The sequence below is a fragment of the Durio zibethinus genome, chromosome 5 (assembly GCF_047325235.1).
Source record: "Durio zibethinus cultivar Kanyao isolate XHJ-2024 chromosome 5, ASM4732523v1, whole genome shotgun sequence".
NCBI classification, from domain to species: domain Eukaryota; kingdom Viridiplantae; phylum Streptophyta; class Magnoliopsida; order Malvales; family Malvaceae; genus Durio; species Durio zibethinus.
The window spans coordinates 30830324-30851231 of NC_143166.1; the positions used below are offsets into that span (position 1 = coordinate 30830324).

Genomic DNA, 20908 nt, shown 5'->3' on the forward strand with positions numbered 1-20908 from the left:
TATATATAATATGTGGGATTTATTGATTTTGTTAATTCAAAACGTAATTAATCACTAGATTTCATATGCTGTTCAAGATTTATAGATTTCATAGTCTGTTCAAGATTTATATATAATCTTTTTGCATATTAATTAATCATCAAATAACTTGCCTTGAGGCTTGTTCTTAATTAGTCAGTAGTTCCCAATCCTATGTGCTAACATTTAGTACATGAACGTTGGCTTTCATGAGACAGAAAGTGCACAAGGAAAGTTTGACGATTGTATCCGGAACTCTCCGTCCATCGTCACAAAAAGATATTGAGCAATTGCGTGTTGGATCATATGAAACTCCTGTTCCAAATTTTCACCAAAAACTTGTCTAACAAACACTAGTTTTTTTTTGTTAGAGGCCCCATCTTTGGCAATTTTACTTCTATGAATTCTGTACTAGAAACTATGATGTTCTATTTATATTAAGTTTCCATCGTCCAAATCCTAATCAAATGGCGGTTGGCAAATCTCAATTGGATTTAGAACGGGAAATGGGCAAATAACAGGCCGCGCAAAGAAAATAAGGTCACATTTTTTAAAATTACTTTTACACTGTTTACCGGAGCGACATGGTATTCATAATTGGTATGACTAGTATTACACTGCTTACTGCAGCGACATGGATATAGCAGTTAATAAAGAGGCGCGCAAGACAAAGAGCACACCGTGGAGGCAACGCACTGGCGGTTGTTTTCACGTGCCTTTGTTTCTCACTTTCTCTCTCTCTATCTTTCTTCACTCAGCCGAGACAGACAGACAGAAAGAAAGACACAGGAAAATAGTATTCAAAGCATGAAACTTTCCTTTCAATCAAACCCTCTTTTAATCCTCCTTAATACTTCTATCATACCCCTCTGTTTTCCCTCACACTTTCCTCTCCGATAAGGTAGTGCATTTTTTTTCCCTTTGCTTCTTCTTCTTCTTTTATTTTTTTTCATTTTTTATGGTTTTATTATTATCATCAAAACCAGAAAGCAACTAGTTTTTTTCGAAGTATTTGTTTTAGACAGAAATCAGTTTGATTGCTGAGAAACCCTCTCTGGGTTACGTTCTGGTGAGTGAAGGGTTTAGTGCTTTAATCTCTCAGTGAACTAAAAGCCTTGTGGTTGATATGATTTCATCAGTCAACTATTTTCTTTTTCTATTTTGACTCTCTCCCTCTCCAATGAGAAAGGAAATGGGAAGAATATTCTAAGATTTTGGGTTTTTTCTTAAATATTTGTATAGGGAATTCAAGGATGGATCTTATTAGTAGTTCAAACACTAGTGATTCTTGTTTCGTCTGATCTTTATTCAGAAAAGAAGAAGATGATAAAGTTCATAGCAAATAAAGAAGCTTTTTTTATTTTTAACCACCTCTTTCTGTTAATAGTTGCATACTTGCATGCCTTTGCTTTTTCCTCGTTTTCTCTATAGTCATTTTGGGGTTCATTAGTTATTTGATTTCTTATGTTTTCAGGTTTTATTTGCAAATCCAAGTGGATCGATGTTGAGAATTTCTGCTATGTCTGTTCATATGGGTCGAAAGAATGAGAATAAGTAGCTTCTGGTGTCTAAGGTTTAACCTTTGCTAAATGGCTTCTTGATATTGTGTTTAATTGGTACCTAAATAAATAGAATAATGGTGTCGTCTGATTGAAGCCTTCTGCTGGAAATGCCGGAAGTGCTAAATATTTACCTTTATGAGAAATTAGTTTGTACTTAATTTTTGCTGGAAGGAATTTAGCTGTTCAGTGTTAGGTTTAAGAAATGTTGGACTTAAGATATTAAATTAGTAAATCCAATGCCTTGCTGGGTTCCTGGTAGTTTTAACGTTTAGGAATGTTGGGAAGTAGCCTTCCCTGAATGTTTAATGGAGGCCTTGAGGAAGAAGAGAAAGGGCCCGGAAGTGTTGCCATCATGTCGTAGGTCCTTCACTACTGTAACAGTTGTTTGGTCTCACTTATCTCTGGAAGATTACACGAAGCAGAAAAAGAAGTGTAAGGAAGATGAAGCTAAAGTGGCTATTGGCTCTGTTATGAGTGTAGTCAAAGGAATTGCCACTGCCCCACCTTGTGGGAGTGCATGTTTGGAACCACCCAACAGGGGCCTTAAGAGGAAAATTGGGTGTATTGATGCAGCAACTCAATTGGGTCGGAAAAAGAAGATTGACCAAGATTATGATTTGGGTGCAACAATTGGCTGTGGAAAGTTTGGATCTGTTGTATTGTGTCGAAGTAAGGTGAATGGCGCAGAGTTTGCTTGCAAAACATTATGCAAGGGTGAAGAATTTGTACATCAAGAAGTGGAGATAATGCAACACCTTTCTGGTCATCCTGGTATTGTGACATTGAAGGCAGTATATGAGGATTTGAAATCATTCTTTCTTGTGATGGAGCTCTGCTCTGGGGGACGGTTGCTTGATCAGATGGCAAAAGAGAGCCAGTATTCAGAGTATTGTGCTGCTAATATACTCAAGGAACTGGTTCTAGTTATCAAATATTGCCATGATATGGGTGTTGTTCATCGGGATATAAAACCTGAGAATATCCTTCTTACAGCTTCTGGACAGATGAAGCTCGCAGATTTTGGATTAGCTGTGAGGATGTCAAATGGTAATTCTTTTTCAAATTTATTCTGGCCTTTTAATAGTCATGGGTATGTTTGGAGTCTGGACTATTTAAACTTGTCAACTTTTAGTTGACTCTTTATGTTTCTTTTCTCATACAGCATTTGCTCCTTTGGGTATACAACTTTGAGTCTTCAGTAGATTAAGGGTGGTGAATCATGATTGATGCAAAAAGTAAATTGTTGGATAAATCAAGCATCCAACTGCTTTGGATTTAAATCAAATTCTTGTTGGATTTTGAGGGTATGTTGACATGCATGTTAGATTTGCAGCTAAAATGAAAGTTATAAAAATATGAGAAGAGGCTAAAGGGCAGAAAGAAGATATCCAAGGTTTTCTCTCTAGGGAATGAATGCTATCAGCTGTGTAGCATGATCCTTTTTTTAGTGAAATGACAACATGTAATAATGCATTTGTTTGAACTGAAATGTGTTGTGTCATCTATGTCTAATTGTGGTTTGTTATTTTTTGTGTTGCCTTTCCATTTAAGTTATTTACTGTCTATATCACAGCAACCAATTATGGGTACTTTGTCTAAATGAACATCTTGCTTTCTTTCTTCTAGGTCAGAGCTTGACAGGTGTGGTAGGGAGTCCAGCTTATGTTGCCCCAGAAGTTTTACTGGGCAATTATTCTGAAAAAGTTGACATCTGGAGTGCTGGTGTCCTCCTTCATGTTCTCTTGGTTAGTGTGCTTCCATTTCAAGGTGATACTTTGGATTCAGTATTTCAGGCTATCAAGTATGTGAACCTTGATTTTGAGAATGGAGCATGGAGGTCCATCTCTCAACCTGCACGGGATCTGATTGCCCGTATGCTGACAAGAGATGTTTCAGCAAGGTTAACTGCTGATGAAGTATTAAGTAAGCATATAGTGTATTCTCAATACTTTTCCTGAATTATTTAAGGCTGCATGGCACAATATAGATATCTAGTTATAGAAAACACTGTGGTTAATGCATTGAAACTTGACTGTGCCGAGAATAGTTCCATTGATCTGCCAAGCATAAATGTAAAGCACTTCATTTGCATTTCATTAGTGGCTGTTTTATGGGAGACATTGTAGTATCATGCCACTATTCACGTTTTATTATGCACTCCTGATTCCACAAATGGTGAATGCTACAGAAGCGTCCATGGATTATTGCCTTCCTAAGTCAACGTATTGATCTCTTCTGGGCCATTAGCTTTAATTTCTGCATTAGGGTTTCACCTCATCTTGCTTTAGGAACTTGGTACCATCTCCACTTTATTAGATCAACTGCTCAATAAATCCTCCACCCATCTTCTGCTCAGAGAAAACATCTGATAAAAGGCATCAACGAATTCATGTAGAACACCAGAAGGCTCTAACCTGTGTTTAACCACATCTTAGATTAAACTGCCATATACTTTGAAGAGAATGAGATCCATAGACACTAGATATGACTGTAGTTTGTGCATAAATAGATGGGAAAATGGAGCAATTATATAAGAGTTTATATGCTTATTTATTTTGTAGTTTTGCAAAGAAGGAATTAAATGCCAGAAAGAGAGAAAAAATGCATTGATATCCAATTTCTGTATCTTGTCTCTTGATGCATTTATATGACTAAAATTTTCCAGGGCATCCATGGATATTGTTCCACACTGAAGCAACAGTGGAGATGGTTGCTTTGAAGACAAAAGTGAGAAGCCATGAATGGCTGACTTCCCAACAACTGACTGTCCCGCCTGGGGTAGTGTCGGAGAGAAGCAAGATAATTTCCTGTGGCTTTCTCGATGATGATTCTTTCCTGTTTTTATCATCTGAAAGTTCATCTACTAGGTCAGAAGTGCAGGACTGTGTGTTGGTTGATGCTCTCACTGTCGCAATTTCACGCGTGAGGATATCTGAACCAAAAAGAACTAGGTTATGTGTCCCCAGTGGTCCTGTTCAACAAGAGTGTTCTTCTAACATTAAGGTCAACAGCCTCTGTACAGCATTTTAAATGTAACAAAGTGCTTATAACCATGGAAGATAGCTCACAATGACTGAAGCTTTGACTGGAAGGCAAATACTAAGGACCGTTATAATAAGCCGACTCTTCTAATTGGTATGTTGTATGACCTGAACTTCTGTTATTTTTTTGTTAGGAAAACATTTGTTTTAAGTTTGATGTGAAGGATTTGGTCTCTGGCTTTAGCATGACTTACTGTAAGCCTATAATTTGCCGATTTGCTATGTAAATAGAAAATGCATTTTATTGGGCATTGGGTATGTTTTGGGCATGCAGTTCAATTAATCAGTTTTTTTAACTTTCTTAATCATCCGCAAGGACTGGTATTTGCTGCTATGCAGGCAGCACCTACTCACCGACTTCACTGATACTTGTGCTTTATATGTGTCTTTACTCAGAGCTGTTATGATTTAGCTAATTCGTCTAACAAGTTATCAAATTGGATTGACGTTATCTGGAAAAGAAAATGGCAATATAAATAGTCCTTTAACTATTCAAACGAACGGAAAATTAAAAAAAAAAAAAATTCATATGGATAAGAAAAGCTTGACCCTGTTTGGTAATTAATTACTTGTTTGATCCAGGTGAAGCTAATGAGTTTAAAAGATATTCAAATGTCACCACGTGGGGCCAATTGACCAACTTCCTAATGGATCAAAACAGCAGCCTGATTGAGTTCTTTACCAAAGGATAGCTAAAACTTGCTGGCGTAGGCCAGTACGTGTATCATTTGGATGGCTAGCTGGTCCAGGATGAGGCTCTGAGGCGCATGGAGAGACCCTGATAGGGAGAAAAATGGCCCCTACTCAGATGACGATCGTCACTCTACAAAAGTGGTGGAATTGGATAAAATGAAACCCATTTTGCTGAGTGGGCTAAAAATATTCTAAATGAGGTTAAAACAAAGAAGTAAAAAGAGGCTTATAAACATGAATCAGCTTCGATTAAAACTTGTGGTTGCAGTTAATTGGTCTTCCTTCCTTTTTGGGTCCGAATTTTGTACTTCACTCCTTTTTCTTTTTTTGGAATTTTTAATTTTCATTAATAGAGTTATATCTATGAATAATCCTCATTCACCTGCAATAAGAACAAGTTTCATTTGATTTCAATGTCGGGTCCTCAAGCATGCTTTTTTTTTTTTTTTGGTAAAAAGGCATAGTCCTAGAGCATAAGAAAAATGTCCTAATTTCTTTGGATTATTCACTTTAAGTCGGCCCAATCTCAACTAGACCTTTTTGCTTTTCAGGTCTGATATTAAGTAGACCTCATTATCACACTCCAATTGCCAAGTCAGCTTGGTCCACCAAACTCCGATTGAAATCGAATGATGAAATGCCAAAAAAAAAAGAGAAAATAGCATTCATCAGGAAAAGTGGGAAAATTTTGTTTTCCATCATGATTCATGAGAGGGAGCGACAGGAAATTCTCATCCTTGAAAACAATCAAACTATGAAAGGTCCCTCCTAAAATAAAGCTATCTGGATATGGGCTTTGGCCATCACTCGACATGTTACTTCTTTTTCTAAACTATCGACTTCAACAAAGGAGGGTGGGGGTGGGACCTCAACATGTTTTTTGCATTTTCATTTTGATTTGAAAATTTTACTACAATGGAAGCAATAAAGCAAATCTGTTGACAGTCTTAATGGATATTTTAAAAATTAAAAATTAAAAAAATTTTAAACATTTTCAATTTTTAAAAATATTTTTTAATAACAAAATTAATAAATTCATCGATATTTTTTTACATATTATAAATAATTTTTTTTTTAAATAGATTCGTTGGAATCTCTCAGCATTGTCTAAGGTTTGATTTGGATTAAAACATGCATCCGGTAAAAGTGTGATTTTTATCAATTTTTTATTGGAGATCAAATTTTCAGTGGCTCGATGCAACTGCTTTATTTTTTTTGTTAACGCTTCTCTCGTTCAAGCTAACAACTTTAACACTTTACATTTATTTTTTTATTTTTCTATTTTGATTTTTATTTAAAAATTATAAAGTAATTTTATTAACTTACTGTAAAATAAATGTTATTATATAATAAATTAATAAATAAATTTTATTATTATATAATAAACTAATAATAAATTTTAATTATTTATTAACAAAATTATTATTTAATTTAAAAATAATTTAATATTTATTAATTATTTATTAATTTTATAAGTATTAAATAATTTAAATTTTTTATTACATATAAATTTTTATTAATTCTTTAATAATATTTTTTTCTCTTTACAATTTACTTCATTATCACCGTTTTTTTTGTATTTAAATATATATTTCACCATTAATTTTAATTTTACAATTATAATAATTAATCTCATATTTATCATTATTTTTTATTTTATTAAAATTAATTTTACTGCCTACCTAAATTTTACATTACAAGCAGACATAAAAGCTTCAATTCAAATATCGACAAGCTGAGAATGTTTGCAGCAGTTTTGTTTAAATATAGTGGTTAATAATTCATTTATCATAGATAATGATATTAGTTATGATAAAATTAAAAATAATGATAAAAATAAAATTAATTATTGTAATAATAATTAAAATTAATGATATAAATATGTTTTTTTTATGTAAATATAGTGATAATGGTAAAATAAATTATAATAAAAAGATAAATAATAATAAAATTTTAAAAAATTATAATATTAAAAAATTATTTATTATATAAAATTTGTTAATAAATAAAAATTTTATTTAAATTATTCATTGTATAATAAAATTCTTTTATAAATTTTTAATAAAAATCAAATTTTTATTTTTTTTTTAAAATAAAAATTAAAAAAGGACAAAAAAATCAATTGATATTAAAGTATGATTTGAGGCGAAAAAAAAATATTCATCGACCCCCTACTGAATTAAAAATGATCAGTGGAAAACTGATCTTCACTGCATTGCACCGATCACCTATTTGAGTGTCCACCGACAATGAACAGAAAAAAAAAAAAAAAAAGGGCCAGTAACCTTCCACCGAAAATCCGGTTGCATCCAAACCAGCCCTTGCAGCCATGTGTGGTCAATCTCCAACAACGAAGTGGGACACGCATGTGCCGAGAGAATGGAGGGATACGTGGCTCGGTTCCACCACCAGCTGATGACAGATCAGGTCATGTCATTAAAATTTGTTCTTTTTGCTCCAGCTTGCACTCGCCCTTGGCCTGCTCATCATGGCCGATGCTCAGCCTCCAGGTCAGGGGTGGTTCTAAATCCGAGAGTTCAATTTGGAATTTCATAAATTTGAGAGACACAAAGTCAAAAAACAAAGAAACAATGAGATAAAATTGGATTGGGGCGGTGAGGGAGACATTTTGTGGGCCATTTCAACAATAATAATAATGAAATGCAACAATAAAGAATCATTGGGTGTTAAATGAGAGGAGTGATTGCTAGTACGTAGAAACTCTTTGTTGGTTACTTTTTGGAAACGCCGTGAAATCAGCTAAGTAATTTTCGCTAATAATATCCTTGTCTATGATAATAATATAAAATCTGAACAATATACAAATTAGTAACACTTTTTGTGCATCTATAGTGGCAGAGCCCCATAATTAAAAAGAAAGAGAGTTTTTTTTTTTTAAAGTCACATTGATTATTGAGTAGAAAGTCCTAAGATAATCTATAATTTTTTTACTATTTTTTTATTAAAATAAAAGGTGATCCACTTGAAAGGTAGCAAATATACTTTAAGACTATAGAAAATATATTTTGATAGATTTGAATATTTTTATATTTATATTATATAAATATTAAAATTTATGTATTTATATTATGTTTTATATAAAAATTAAATATCATAATTTGTATCAATATAAAAATATAAAATATATATTTTTAATTTTGTTAAATTTAGATATAATTATTGTTAAAATTTTAAGTCATATTACTTTTGTGTTTTATATTTATATTTTATATTTTTTTTCATATTATCGTATCGTATTTTAAATTATCAAGTCTATATTTTAATGAAAAAAAAAGTGTGTCATGTATGGATATATAAATTTTATATATTTTTAATGAATTAGATGATATTATTTTATTAATGATTAAATATAAAATTTTATTAATTTTTAAAATAATTATACAAAAAATTTAATCAGAAAAAAATTTTATTAATGAGTTGACATTTTTTAATTTTTTAATAATATATAAATTTTATTTATTAATAATACATCAAAAATAATTTTATAGTCTAAATGTTTCATTTAATCTCAATATTTTATTGACGCCTCTTTTTGCATTAAATTATATTTTATGTTATAATTATGTGCATTTAGGAATAATAATTTTCACTACACGTGTGTAAATAATTTAATATATAAATTTCACTCATTAAGAAATATTGATATAAACATATTATTTTAATACATAAATTATTGTAATGAAAGAGACATGAGTTCTTGGAGTTTCTTAAATTTGTGAGTTTGGGATGACATGCTATAATTAGGATTGGAATTATTATTTTTTATGAAGGAAATTGTAATATAAAAATAGAGGGATAGACTGAAAGCATTGAAATTTAAATATATTCAATATTATTTTTTAAAAATTATTATATAAGTTTATTAAATTAAATTTTAAATTCGACTTTAAACTAATGTAGCTTATTCAAATGTAATGAAATAGTTATTAATTCACAAAACCCTAAATTAAGAAATGGGTTAACAGCGATAAAAAAAATTGGAGAACAAATTAAGGATATTATATTATACTTTTTCCTGTCTCTTTTTTTTTTTTTTCCTTTGTTAATCTTTATTTTTTAGAATGTCTAAAAATTATGATTTATTTTTTTGAATATTTAAAACTTTTATTTTTTTATTTTTTATAATTTTTTTTTGTTTTTGATATTAAAAATTATAAAAATTAAATTTTAATATTAAATAAATTAAAATAAAATTTTTGTTCTAAATTTCATAAAAATAAAAAACACTCAAATAATTTGAGTGAGAGGAAGTATCTACCATGGAAATGGAATCACCAAATACAGTAGAGGACACAATGTACTGACTTAAATGCAGCCTGCAACTGGGAAGTGTTCTTCCTTTCCTGCCAGAAGAAAAGGCAGCTCCATTGATGGACCACTTCCTTTCCTTGTGTTAATTTGCAGTAATGCTTCCAAAACTAAAAACTTATCTTTTATGTCAATTACTTCATCTAAACTAGCTAGAGCCTATTTTTAAAAATTTTAGGGTTGTTTTCCATCTTTAATAATGGAAAAAAAAAAAAGAAATTTAGGGTTCTAACAAATACTTGAAAAAAGAAAAAATATATATGTAAAAAAAGAAAAAAAAACCATATATGCAAATATGATTTTATTTTTTAATTAATTATTACATTATAATTAAGATGCAATCACAAAATAATCAATTATAAACTAAAATATAATTAAACAATAAAACTCATATTAAGTGAAACTTGAACTTAAAACTTTAAAATTCTAAAATCTCTTCTTTACCATTAAATCAAACTTCGTTAAAAAAAAAATTGCTTACCGTACAATTTTTGTTACTATACTACTATAAAGCAAGCAGGACAAGGAAAGAGCTCTAGGGTTGGAAAACGTAATTGAAACAAGGATTTGACACTTCATTTGAGTAATTTGGTGTTTATGTTTCACATTAGCAAGACCTGATCGTGATCAATCCCCAATCAAACACCAAGTAGAAGATTATCCACCTCCACTAGATTGAAAGATGGAGACCGCATATGTACTCACTACTCACCCACTGGACCAATCATTGGCCCCACTCTCCTTATCCCCATCACTGTCTGGTTGGAGGGTTGTGTTCATTGCCCATTGCCTCTCTCTCTCTCTCTCTCTCTCTCTCTCTCTCTCTCTCTCATTTTAGTGATTTATGTCTGACTATTTTTCATTCTAAATAAGACTGTAAATGTAATAATATGCATGTATGCTGGAAACTGGCATGTACTAATGGGCAGAAGGAAAACAAACGTATCTGCTGAATAGTGAAAAGTCCTACACTTTTGGACTGCGGCTTTGACTGAGGACCGAGGATTTGGGGGGAGGGGGGGGGGGGGGGGGAATAACACCAGCCTTCAGCCTTGCATAAAAGGGAAACTTCTCATGTCAGAAATCCGGCTAGCCAGTCCAAGTGCACGGTGGTGGAATGCTTATCATTCCTCACACAGTAAATATCATATAAAAGGAAAACACAGTACTTTTGCAGCAGAGTAGAAGATAAATAATCATATGCCTTTCATCAAATGGACTCTACCACTCCGATCTTCCAAATTGCTTCAATTCTTTTGGTGGGGGGACAGACGCTCTTTGGTGCTTGCCCAGTGCCATGGGGTCCATTATATATGCTGAATTTTCTGGAATAGTAAAAGTATACCAATATTTATTATTGAAAAGAGTAGTACAAAGCTAATCCCAAATGTAGCCCACTTGAACCAGATGTTTCAAACAGGGTTCTGGTCAAGTGGTAAGATTACAAAAACGCAAAATAAAAAAAAAAATGAAAAACGATAGAATGAACTAACTAATAATTAAATTTAATAATTCATAGAAAGTTCATCATATTGTTTTCATTGATGACTATAAACAGCTCTGCTCACTTCTGGGTCATCGGGATAAAAAAAATTGAAAAATACGATACAATTTGCGTTGATTATTGCAATGTTCTTGGATCAATCTACAAACTTGGATAAATCAGTGGCATTTTTTTGATTCAACGTTTCGCCGAACACCTGCTACGTAAACTTAGTTCTGTTCTGTCTCTGTCAAATTGAAGAATGTTATTTTTCGGAAATGTAATACTACAGAAATGATATTTAAAAATAAAAAAAATGGCAATGAAAAACAGGGACAAAGACAAAGGATGAGAGATGCAAGCTAATAACAGTGGAAAAGAGAAGAAAAGAAACTGAATCTCCCACAATTTTTTTTTTTATTATGCATAGAGAAAAGTGTCTAAATTTCAAACAGTGAAGAGAAATGTAAAACCAAAATGATTCAAAAAACAGTAAGATACTATACTGCCCATTACTTCACAGCCTGTAAGGAAAGCCTTGAAAATCCGACAATTCAAAGATAATTCCAAGCATCCCATGTGGGATTCTTCCTTTTCTTCTCCTCATCAGCTCTTTCTTTGTTGTTCGGTTCTTGCTGCGTGTTTCATTTTTCCCTCTTCTCCTCCTCTCTGGTGTGAGAGCCACATTCCCTGAGAAAAGAAACCCCTGTTCAACTTCCCTTAGGCCTTTTGTTTTTCAATATGTGGGAGTCAGAGACTGAATCTGTAAGAGGGAGTTGCTATCGGAATGGAGTCCTTAGCTCCAGTAAACATGCCGTCAAGACTGATGGGTTTGAGCTTAGGGGCCAGTCCTGGTATGTTCATCATGTCATCTTGTGATATATTTGGTGGATTCTTTCTTTTTTTTTTTTTTGGGGGGGGGGGGGGGGGGTGGGGGTTGCATGTGCAATTTCAGAACAAGAACTTAGAGCAAGTTAGCTTCTGAAATATGTTGTCTTTTGTGCAGGTACGTTGCTACTGATATTCCAAGTGACCTCCCAGTTCAGGTTGGAGATGTCAATTTTCACTTGCACAAGGTAGCTGTTTCTCTGATTAGATGTCTGAAATTTTTTTATATCCTTCAAAAGCTTCTAAATTCAAATTTCAGTTATCTGAAATCATATGACTTACTGTATTTCTCAACTTGGGGAAGTATCCCCTGCTTTCCCGAAGTGGAAAGATGAATAGGCTTATATATGAGTCACACGAACCAGACCTGAACAAAATTGTTTTGGAAGATCTTCCTGGAGGACCTGAGGCATTTGAGCTAGCTGCAAAATTCTGCTATGGTATTGCAGTAGACTTAACGGCAGGGAATATATCTGATCTGAGATGTGCTGCAGAGTACCTTGAGATGACAGAGGACTTGGAAGAGGGCAATCTTATATTCAAAACTGAAGCATTTCTCAGCTATGTGGTCCTATCCTCCTGGAGAGACTCAATACTTGTACTAAAAAGTTGTGAAAAGCTCTCACCATGGGCTGAAAACCTTCAAATTGTGCGGAGATGCAGTGAGTCAATAGCTTGGAAGGCTTGTGCCAATCCAAAAGGAATCAAATGGGCATATACCGGGAAACCCACTCAAGTTTCTAGCCCCAAATGGAAAGATTTGAAGGATTCAAGCCCCAGTAGAAGCCAGCCTGTTCCTCCTGATTGGTGGTTTGAAGATGTTTCAATCCTCAGGATTGACCACTTTGTAAGGGTTATTACCGCAATCAAGGTCAAGGGGATGCGATTTGAATTGATTGGGGCTTCAATAATGCATTATGCACTCAAATGGCTTCAAGGTTTGATAAAAGATGGTCAGGGGCAAGCAGATGATATGAGCATTAGCAGCAATAGCAATAGCAGTGGCAGCAGTAGCTGGAAAGGTGGACTCCATATGATTGTAGCGGGAACTAAAGATGACACTCCATCCATTCAGGCCAAAGATCAAAGGATGATCATTGAAAGTCTCATTAGCATAATTCCACCACAGAAAGACACTGTGTCATGCAGTTTTCTTCTTCGGCTTTTGAGGATGGCAAACATGTTGAAAGTGGCACCTGCTTTGGTAACTGAATTGGAGAAGCGGGTGGGAATGCAGTTTGAACAGGCTACACTGGCAGATCTTCTTATTCCTTCTTATAATAAAAGTGAAACATTGTATGATGTGGACCTTGTTCAGAGACTCTTGGAGCATTTCCTTGTTCAAGAGCAGACAGAAAGTTCGAGCCCAAGTAGACAATCTTTTTCTGACAAACACATGTATGAAGGAACGCAAATGGGCAATAATCCAAATGCCAAGATGAGAGTCGCTAGGCTAGTTGATAGTTATCTTACAGAGGTTTCCAGGGATAGAAACCTGTCTCTGACAAAGTTTCAGGTTCTGGCAGAAGCTTTGCCCGAGTCTGCAAGGACCTGCGATGATGGACTTTATCGGGCAATCGATTCCTACCTTAAGGTAATTCCCTTTTTCCCCTTTTCTTTTAAACTGATTCTATATAGACATGTGAATTTATTTTGGAGTTTTGGGAGTTTGATCTAGCCATTTTTTGAAGACGGACTGTAATTTCCATAGAGTCAACATGAACATTTCTTTTCTTCGGAATTCTCATCTCTGGTTAACAAATTCACAGGCCCATCCAACACTCTCTGAGCATGAAAGGAAGCGACTCTGCCGTGTCATGGACTGCCAAAAACTCTCCATTGATGCCTGCATGCATGCTGCTCAAAATGAAAGGCTTCCACTGCGAGTTGTGATGCAGGTGCTCTTCTCCGAGCAAGTGAAAATAAGCAACGCATTGGCCAACAGCACCCTCAAAGATCCTGGAGAAACTCAATACCAGCCCTTGATACCGAACCGTAGGACATTACTTGAAGGGACACCACAATCGTTCCAAGAAGGATGGGCAGCTGCTAAGAAGGATATTAACACACTCAAGTTTGAGCTGGAGAGTGTGAAGGCTAAGTACCTTGAGCTCCAAAACGACCTGGAGAACTTGCAACGACAATTTGATAAGATGTCAAAGCAGAAACAGACATCCGCATGGACCAGTGGATGGAAGAAACTTAGCAAACTCACCAAGATGACAACCTCAGAACACCACGACATTGGACCACAAATCCCAACCACAGCTGATCAGAATAAAAAGACACCTAGAAGATGGAGAAATTCAATTTCATAAGGGACAAAGGGTCCAAGAAAAACTGAAAAGAAAAGAATTCCATAGAATTAATAAAAGAAAGGGATGCCTTACCTCCACATTTCCATCCTGTGTTGCTGCCTTTTTTCCTTCAAATTCATCTCATTTTTTTGTCTCAAATTTAAGGAAGTGTAGTGTTCTTGTTTACAGAAATTACCTTGAAAAGGAGAAAAAACCACCATGAAACAAAAGTAAATTTGTCTTTCAATGTGTGATTCACTGATTTGTTTTAGAGAATTCTTTGTGTGTGTGTGTGTGTGATAATTCTTCTGTAATTCTCAATTTAGTACTTGGTTTTCAAAGGAAACTATATTGTCAATTGCCCTAAGCTAGTAAATCCACATCACATATTTGCCTTACCTTATCAGAAATAAAGATTGTTTCAAATCAAACATGGAAAATCATGAACAAGATCAAACATTCAGACAGTTAACTACCAATAATTTTGTCAAGCAGATACAAGGATATTAACTACCAATAATTTTATCATGCAGAGATAAGGATGTGGTGCACTCTCTATAACTCAGAACAAAAGATCAATATCACATGGAGAGATATTCGTGATTAGATAGAAATCAGGGGGGAAACAGCCGCCTAGAATTCATACAGCAAATACCAAAAAAAACCTGCAAATGCATGGGCTTGGTTAAAGGGCAAAACAAGTCCCACCATTTAACAAAAAGAAATTAAAAAACACATACCTAAATTTTTATGAATTCTGTCATTTTTGTCTTGGTAACATCATCATTCAAAGCTGGTCCTAAACTTCCAAACATATCATCAAACACATCATTCTTGTCATGCCTTGAGATGTGCTAGGGATTTGGTAAACATGGAATGAAAAATAGAGGGGGGAAATGCTCATAGAAATTAAAGTCTCATAACCTGCATTATAAGATTGTTCAAAAGCAAACATGATTGAAAGCCGATAAAGCGATTATGATCACAAAAACAGTGAGAGAAAAACAAGCAAAAAGGTTAAAAGCAGCAGCCACAATTTTCTATAAAAGATAATTTACAAGACATGGATCTTTTTTTACTTGAGAATTATTCAAGGGTATCGCTTAAAAGTTGTGGACGAATGTCACAGAAATAGTAAGAAATGAAAGATTTAGGTAAAACTTAAAAGCCACCATTTCTATATCAACTATTTTCTACAATCTTAATCAGTGAAGGTTTTTTTTTTTTCTTTGGAATCTTTGCTAGCTTTTAGCAGTAGTTAAAGCAGCTTAGCATGTGAAGCAAGTTGCCATTATTTTTACTTTCTTAATTTAAACCTTGTCACGCCCACATATACCATCTCAAACTTCCCTGATGAATAATAAATCATCCGGGTTATAGAATTAATCTAATAGTTCTCATTTTGTCGATAACATTTTATAAAAATCTAAAGTGTAGGCATTTACAAAAGCAATGCATGAACCAAATCGCTCGAAGTCCAGTCTTCATACAAAAGGGTGCCACTGTCAGTTGCAAAGTTACTTAGAACTCAAGTGAGTGATTTGGGTTTAGATTTTGGATATTCTGGAAAATTTAGGTTACGAGCACAATGTCATATCATTGAATTCTTTGGACATGTAGCCTTCATCCAACAATAATAATACTAGAAATCTCTCCTAATACTAGATTCCCAAACCCAGATTTACGCTAAACCTGCTCACCTCGTCCCACCAGTCATTACCCTCATTGTTTTCTGCCTCCTTCCTCTTGATAGACGAGAAAAGAAAACCAGAAAGGAAAATGATTGTAGAGTCAGATGCGCCCGAGATAACCTTCACAATTATTATATAGCAGCCATCACCATTAATGTGTTAGTTATATCATTTTGTATAGCAAAACATAAATATCCTTTCACGGGCAAACGATCCACTGTAAAAATATGAGAATGGATTTCCTGATTAGCTTGCTAAGGAAAAAGACTCGAATAAAAAAACAGCTTAATCAATGATGACTGACTCACAAAAATTGTTATTTTTTTTAATTCATTTGGGTTCAAAGTCACTTAAAGATTGTAAAAGAATACTTTTTTTATAAATTCATTAAAACGGTAAATAAAGTTGTTTAAATCGACCCAAAAATAAAACTACACAAAACTCAAAATTGTCTCAAAAGTCCTTGCTGTCAGAAAAAAAAAAAAAAAAAGCAGCTTGGAAGTTGGAACATAGTGTTTTATGCAAATGTTACAAGGGACTAACTGCCATATTAATTTTGTTTTGTTGTCAATTTTCATTTTTGAAAAGTAAAGAAATCACTAACACATATTGTACTATTGGAAATGATAGTACAACACATTCATAGTTGAGGCTCAAACTCAATCGCTCATGCTCCAACTATTAATACACAAATCATCAAATTATACAAACAAAAACCTTGCAAATACCAGAAGCAAAGCCAAAAAGTTCATACCCAAGGAAGGATTATGGTCACACGTTACAACCACATGTAACTGCACAAGTACCAGAGCCTTCTTAACGCTCACATGAAAACAAGCCAAACTTTTACTACATGATTTGATCGAAGATGGACCCCAAAAGAAAGGAAACAAAGGATGCTCTCCATGCATGTACATCCCAACTCCGGAAACTTGCCTTCATACTTCAAGGAGATCAATATCAAACATGATGTGCTTTCCAGATAATGAGAGAGGACAAACCATAAAATCAAGAGAAAAGGAACAAGGTGGATGGTAGGACCCAAGTTACCTAACGCGCATGTGCTAAATCCATGGTGGCTCTCAACACTTCCAGAAAAGGAAGTGCCTTGTTTTACAGCACATACCACGAATAGCAGCCTCCCCGTGCATTCAAAGCCTTGGTAACTTTTTTCCCTTAATAAAAATCCTAACAAAAAGCTAAAAAGGAAATCATTTCTGGTCAACAAACAAAACCCGCTTTTTTTCCTTCACCTTCTTTAAACAAAAGAGCTAATAGCATTCAGATAGTTGCATCACTACCGCTATTGGCCCATTATATACAGAATATAGCTCCTTGAGAAAGTAAAAGATGACAGACGGAGGACCTGACAGAGCAAAAGACGGTGTAGTGATTTCAAATTCATCAGTCATTCAAGCTAAGAAATGGTTCTTTCTTTCCCTTCTTTCCCACTGCAAAGAAGGGAGTGCATCTTAGTAGTGGTTCACTCCTAAAGTTTTGGCTTCGAGCTTTAAAGACCTCAAGTAATCTATAGATTCATTAAGGACCAACAATGGGTTATTTCCCTTGGCACCAGGTATTATGCTCTCAAGAATTTTTAACGTTAAGCGAATCTTATCCTTCTTTGACATCTTATTACGTAAGATGGAATCCATTTCTTCTACTTGATTACGTCCAATGGCATAGCTTGATTCTGCATCACTATCATACTCGTGAGAGCATTCCAATTTCACTGAACAAGCAGCATCCACCATTATTGATGAATTATGTCCACCTTTCAGCAGCTTTTGCTTTTTGTTTGGAGCACCAGAGCTAGCAACTTCCTCCATTGTATCATCATGGTCTTCACTCTGGTGGCTTTGTTGAATCCCAATCGGTGAGTGATCAGTTCTGATTACTTCATCATCATCATCATTATAATCATGATCCTCTTCATCAGAGTAAAGTAAGGCATTGAGTTCTTCAGTGTCTTCAAGCATCTAACCGTCTTCAACAGTCAAATGGTTTTCATCATATTGCTCCAATAAAGTTGGTAGTCTCAAAGTAAAAGGATTTGTTTTAACTGCTTCACTTTCAAGCCAATCAAGACAAGAACCTAGTGCTGTAATGGCAGTGATTGCATGCTGAGATGGAGGGTGAACCGAGCCATAAATTAACCTTGTCTGACTCCCTAACTGATCAAAAAATACCAGTCCTTTCTGCGAGGAGCTAGAGACCAAATTAAATGTAGCCCTGCCATTGTGCCCCTTAGCAGTCATGAATTACTGTTCATTGAGATGTGAACCTGGAGAGGGCAATGAAGTCAGAAAACATTGGCATAACTGCTGCTGAAGCAACTCATGAGGGTGATATTTTTGTTCTGTTTTTGAAACAGAAATATCTGCAGGCCCTGGCATTGCAATATTTGCAGGAAGCACATGAATGCCCGGATTTGAACCAGGAAATAGATACGCCGGCATTGACATACTCTCGGAAAACATGTGAGTGCAGGGATTTATACATACAGGCAAGCATTCTGGTTGCGTGGGCTCTGATGATGTGCTCATGCAATTTAACTTGGGCAGTTGCCACGAAGAATGCTGTGGTAAAAACCAAGAAATGTTGGTCTGAACCATTCAACTAAAACAATCTCCTTGCAGATGAAAAATAAGAATTAAATTTTTTAACCCAGGAAATGAACCAAAAAACTAGTAAAATGAAAAAGAAGATGTTGTATGTGGTAACAACATACCAGGAGATGGACAATACTCAATCTTCTATTGTCAAATTTTTAACGCTTCTTTGACAAACAAATGTTGAAAGAAAAACTACAAATTCCAGCTCGATAATATACCACAGATATGGAAACAATCTTCGTTACAGGTTTAAACAAATGACGAAAGTTCTCAGCCTGAAAAACAGCAAAATTGACATGATATCAATTTAACAACCATTTATAAAAATGATTAATACAAAGAAATGAAGGATTATTGGAGCAACAGTTAGAAAGAGGAAAAAGGAATTATATGAAACTAAAAATTAACTAACATGGCAATCCTCCATTGGTTGAAAGCATGCAATTACTCTAACTAAAATGGTTGGTTTTCCAGCAATACCATTTTCATATTTTAATGCTAGAAATCTCGTTTGACTTGCTACTTGGCACACCATAACTCTTTTCACTAGGATTAACCACTTACCTATCAATATAGGATGAGAAAGAAACAAATTCCCTAATAATAAAGTAGATCAAATCCACCAAGGTACAAGACCAAAAACAGATCTAACTTCTACTTAAGAAATGTTTGAAATCCAGAAATTGGCAGAAGGAGCTTGAATTATGACTAGTATTTAACTTCAATCTTTCTAACTAATCCTATATTAATCATAAACAAGGCAAAAAATTGGGGAGATCCCATGGATAGTTGAGCAAAAAACAATAGCAGATAAGAAAATTAAGGTAAAGTGAAAGCGGTAAAATTTACAAAATAATTCTGCAGTATAAATTCAACCGCACAAATTTGTGAAACACATTAACCAAGACACTCAACCAAGGCATGCTGTTTCCCTTCTCTGTTTCACCAAATTATCCACGGCTGCTATGTTCTTATTGGCAAACAACCCAATATTTTCTGGAAAAGGTAAGAAAGGTCTCATAAGAATTGTAGCATGACCACAAGAAATCAAAAAACATAAGGTACAAATAAGGAAGTCAAAACATGATAATCCACTTGTTTGAAGAGACATTGCAAGAAAATAAGGAAAAAAAGTTAAATCTTAGACAGGTCAACAATGCTAATATAAAATAAAACAAGCATAAGAAATGTGCTTGACACTTTCTTTCTTAGGACAGAAGAGTTTGCTACATACAAGTTCCAATTTCATTTCTCTCCCACCATTTTTCATATAAGCATTAACAATCATAATAGACTCAACCGATGTATGCACCAAGCAATACTTAAATCTAGAATCAAATGTAATTATGGTAAACCAAAGAAACTTGTAAACCAATCAAATAAATATAAAGTAAAATTTCATAGCAGTTTTGTTGTTTTTAGAAAAGGAGAAATCAAAACTTAAACATTTCCAATGTTAAATAGGGTTTATTGTATAAAACGAGCACATATAATCAAAAATTTTGTATAGAAAGTGATGAAGTCATGAAAACCGCACTCAACTCTTTAGTTTTCTCTTAATTCTTCAAAAATGTTTTCCACAATGAAAAGACGATAAGGATAAGACGCAAAGAAGCTTTTTCTCCAAAATTTTCTTAGCAACTAAGTAATTTGTCAGACAAACCTACATGGAAGAATAAAACGCTTAAAACCCAGAAAAAATATAGGAAAAGAAAACCCTTTCTTTCTTACTAAACAAACAGGGGACGAGGCAAACCCATCGAGACATAGGTAAAGAAACAACATAAAAGAACATGCAAAAAGGAGAAAAAAATAAAATAAAATAAAATAAAGGAACTTGAATATAACAAACTCACAGAAGAAAACTAGGCTTGGTATGGTGGGATCCAAGCCGATGACAGAATCTTCAAACTACGAGGAAAGAAACAGAAAGGAGGACAACAGTTGAACTCAGACTCGAGACAAAGGTTGGGTGTCTAAAGAGTTAAGTGAGTTAAGAGATACCGAGAATATATAGAAAATTTGGATGCACTTCTACGCTTTCTTAGGGCAATTATCGGTACACATTTTATGACAGTTCCTCTTGTAAAAACTCAAAAAGCATGGAAAATTTTTCTATATTAATGTATTGATGATAATAAGAAGATGAATGAGAGAGACAAACATGTGCTATTCACTCATTAACAATCTAATCCGCTCATTAGCAATCTAATCCAAAGGCAACCAAAGTTTCTTTCACAACTTCTAACCAGTAATAATGAGCCATGATCCACAAAAGAATGTGAAGTGTC

The 20908-nt window shown here is 34.1% G+C and overlaps 2 protein-coding genes and 1 pseudogene across 4 annotated transcripts; 2 read left to right on the top strand and 1 right to left on the bottom strand.

Annotated features, from left to right (window-relative positions):
• Positions 1-592: 592 nt before the first annotated feature.
• LOC111282174 (serine/threonine-protein kinase PEPKR2-like) lies at positions 593-5710 on the top strand. 2 transcript variants are annotated; one of them, XR_016342293.1, is made up of 5 exons: positions 593-919; positions 1493-2627; positions 3207-3503; positions 4246-4715; positions 5204-5710. XR_016342293.1 is itself a non-coding variant. In XM_022870163.2 (4 exons), exons 2-4 carry the CDS (start codon positions 1886-1888, stop codon positions 4608-4610), a joined length of 1404 nt encoding a protein of 467 aa, XP_022725898.1. In that variant the 5' UTR covers positions 593-919; positions 1493-1885; the 3' UTR covers positions 4611-4872. The 2 variants fall into 2 exon arrangements, 1 of the variants encoding a protein (XP_022725898.1); XM_022870163.2 differs by lacking the exon at positions 5204-5710 and having other exon boundaries at positions 4246-4872.
• Positions 5711-11457: 5747 nt separating this feature from the next.
• On the top strand, positions 11458-14408 carry LOC111282167 (root phototropism protein 3-like). The gene is made up of 4 exons (XM_022870148.2): positions 11458-11980; positions 12133-12202; positions 12319-13608; positions 13784-14408. The coding sequence occupies exons 1-4, from the start codon at positions 11868-11870 to the stop codon at positions 14330-14332; spliced, it is 2022 nt and encodes a 673-aa protein (XP_022725883.1). The 5' UTR covers positions 11458-11867; the 3' UTR covers positions 14333-14408.
• Positions 14409-16598: 2190 nt separating this feature from the next.
• Positions 16599-20898, bottom strand: LOC111283118 (transcription factor bHLH143-like; annotated as a pseudogene). Its single transcript, XR_016342295.1, has 3 exons — positions 20474-20898; positions 18734-19613; positions 16599-18634 (listed from the first exon to the last, which is right to left on the bottom strand). The product of XR_016342295.1 is annotated as a transcription factor bHLH143-like (transcript).
• Positions 20899-20908: the final 10 nt, after the last annotated feature.

What these genes read in the sequence shown, in the direction of transcription:
- LOC111282167 (XM_022870148.2), top strand. Translation starts at nt 11,868, where the DNA reads ATGTGGGAGTCAGAGACTGAATCTGTAAGAGGGAGTTGCTATCGGAAT. An exon ending in GAGCTTAGGGGCCAGTCCTG is followed by an intron (nt 11,981 to 12,132) that starts GTATGTTCATCA and finishes TCTTTTGTGCAG; the next exon opens with GTACGTTGCTACTGATATTC. An exon ending in TCAATTTTCACTTGCACAAG is followed by an intron (nt 12,203 to 12,318) that starts GTAGCTGTTTCT and finishes AACTTGGGGAAG; the next exon opens with TATCCCCTGCTTTCCCGAAG.
- LOC111282174 (XM_022870163.2), top strand. Translation starts at nt 1,886, where the DNA reads ATGGAGGCCTTGAGGAAGAAGAGAAAGGGCCCGGAAGTGTTGCCATCA. An exon ending in AGCTGTGAGGATGTCAAATG is followed by an intron (nt 2,628 to 3,206) that starts GTAATTCTTTTT and finishes TCTTTCTTCTAG; the next exon opens with GTCAGAGCTTGACAGGTGTG. An exon ending in AACTGCTGATGAAGTATTAA is followed by an intron (nt 3,504 to 4,245) that starts GTAAGCATATAG and finishes AAAATTTTCCAG; the next exon opens with GGCATCCATGGATATTGTTC.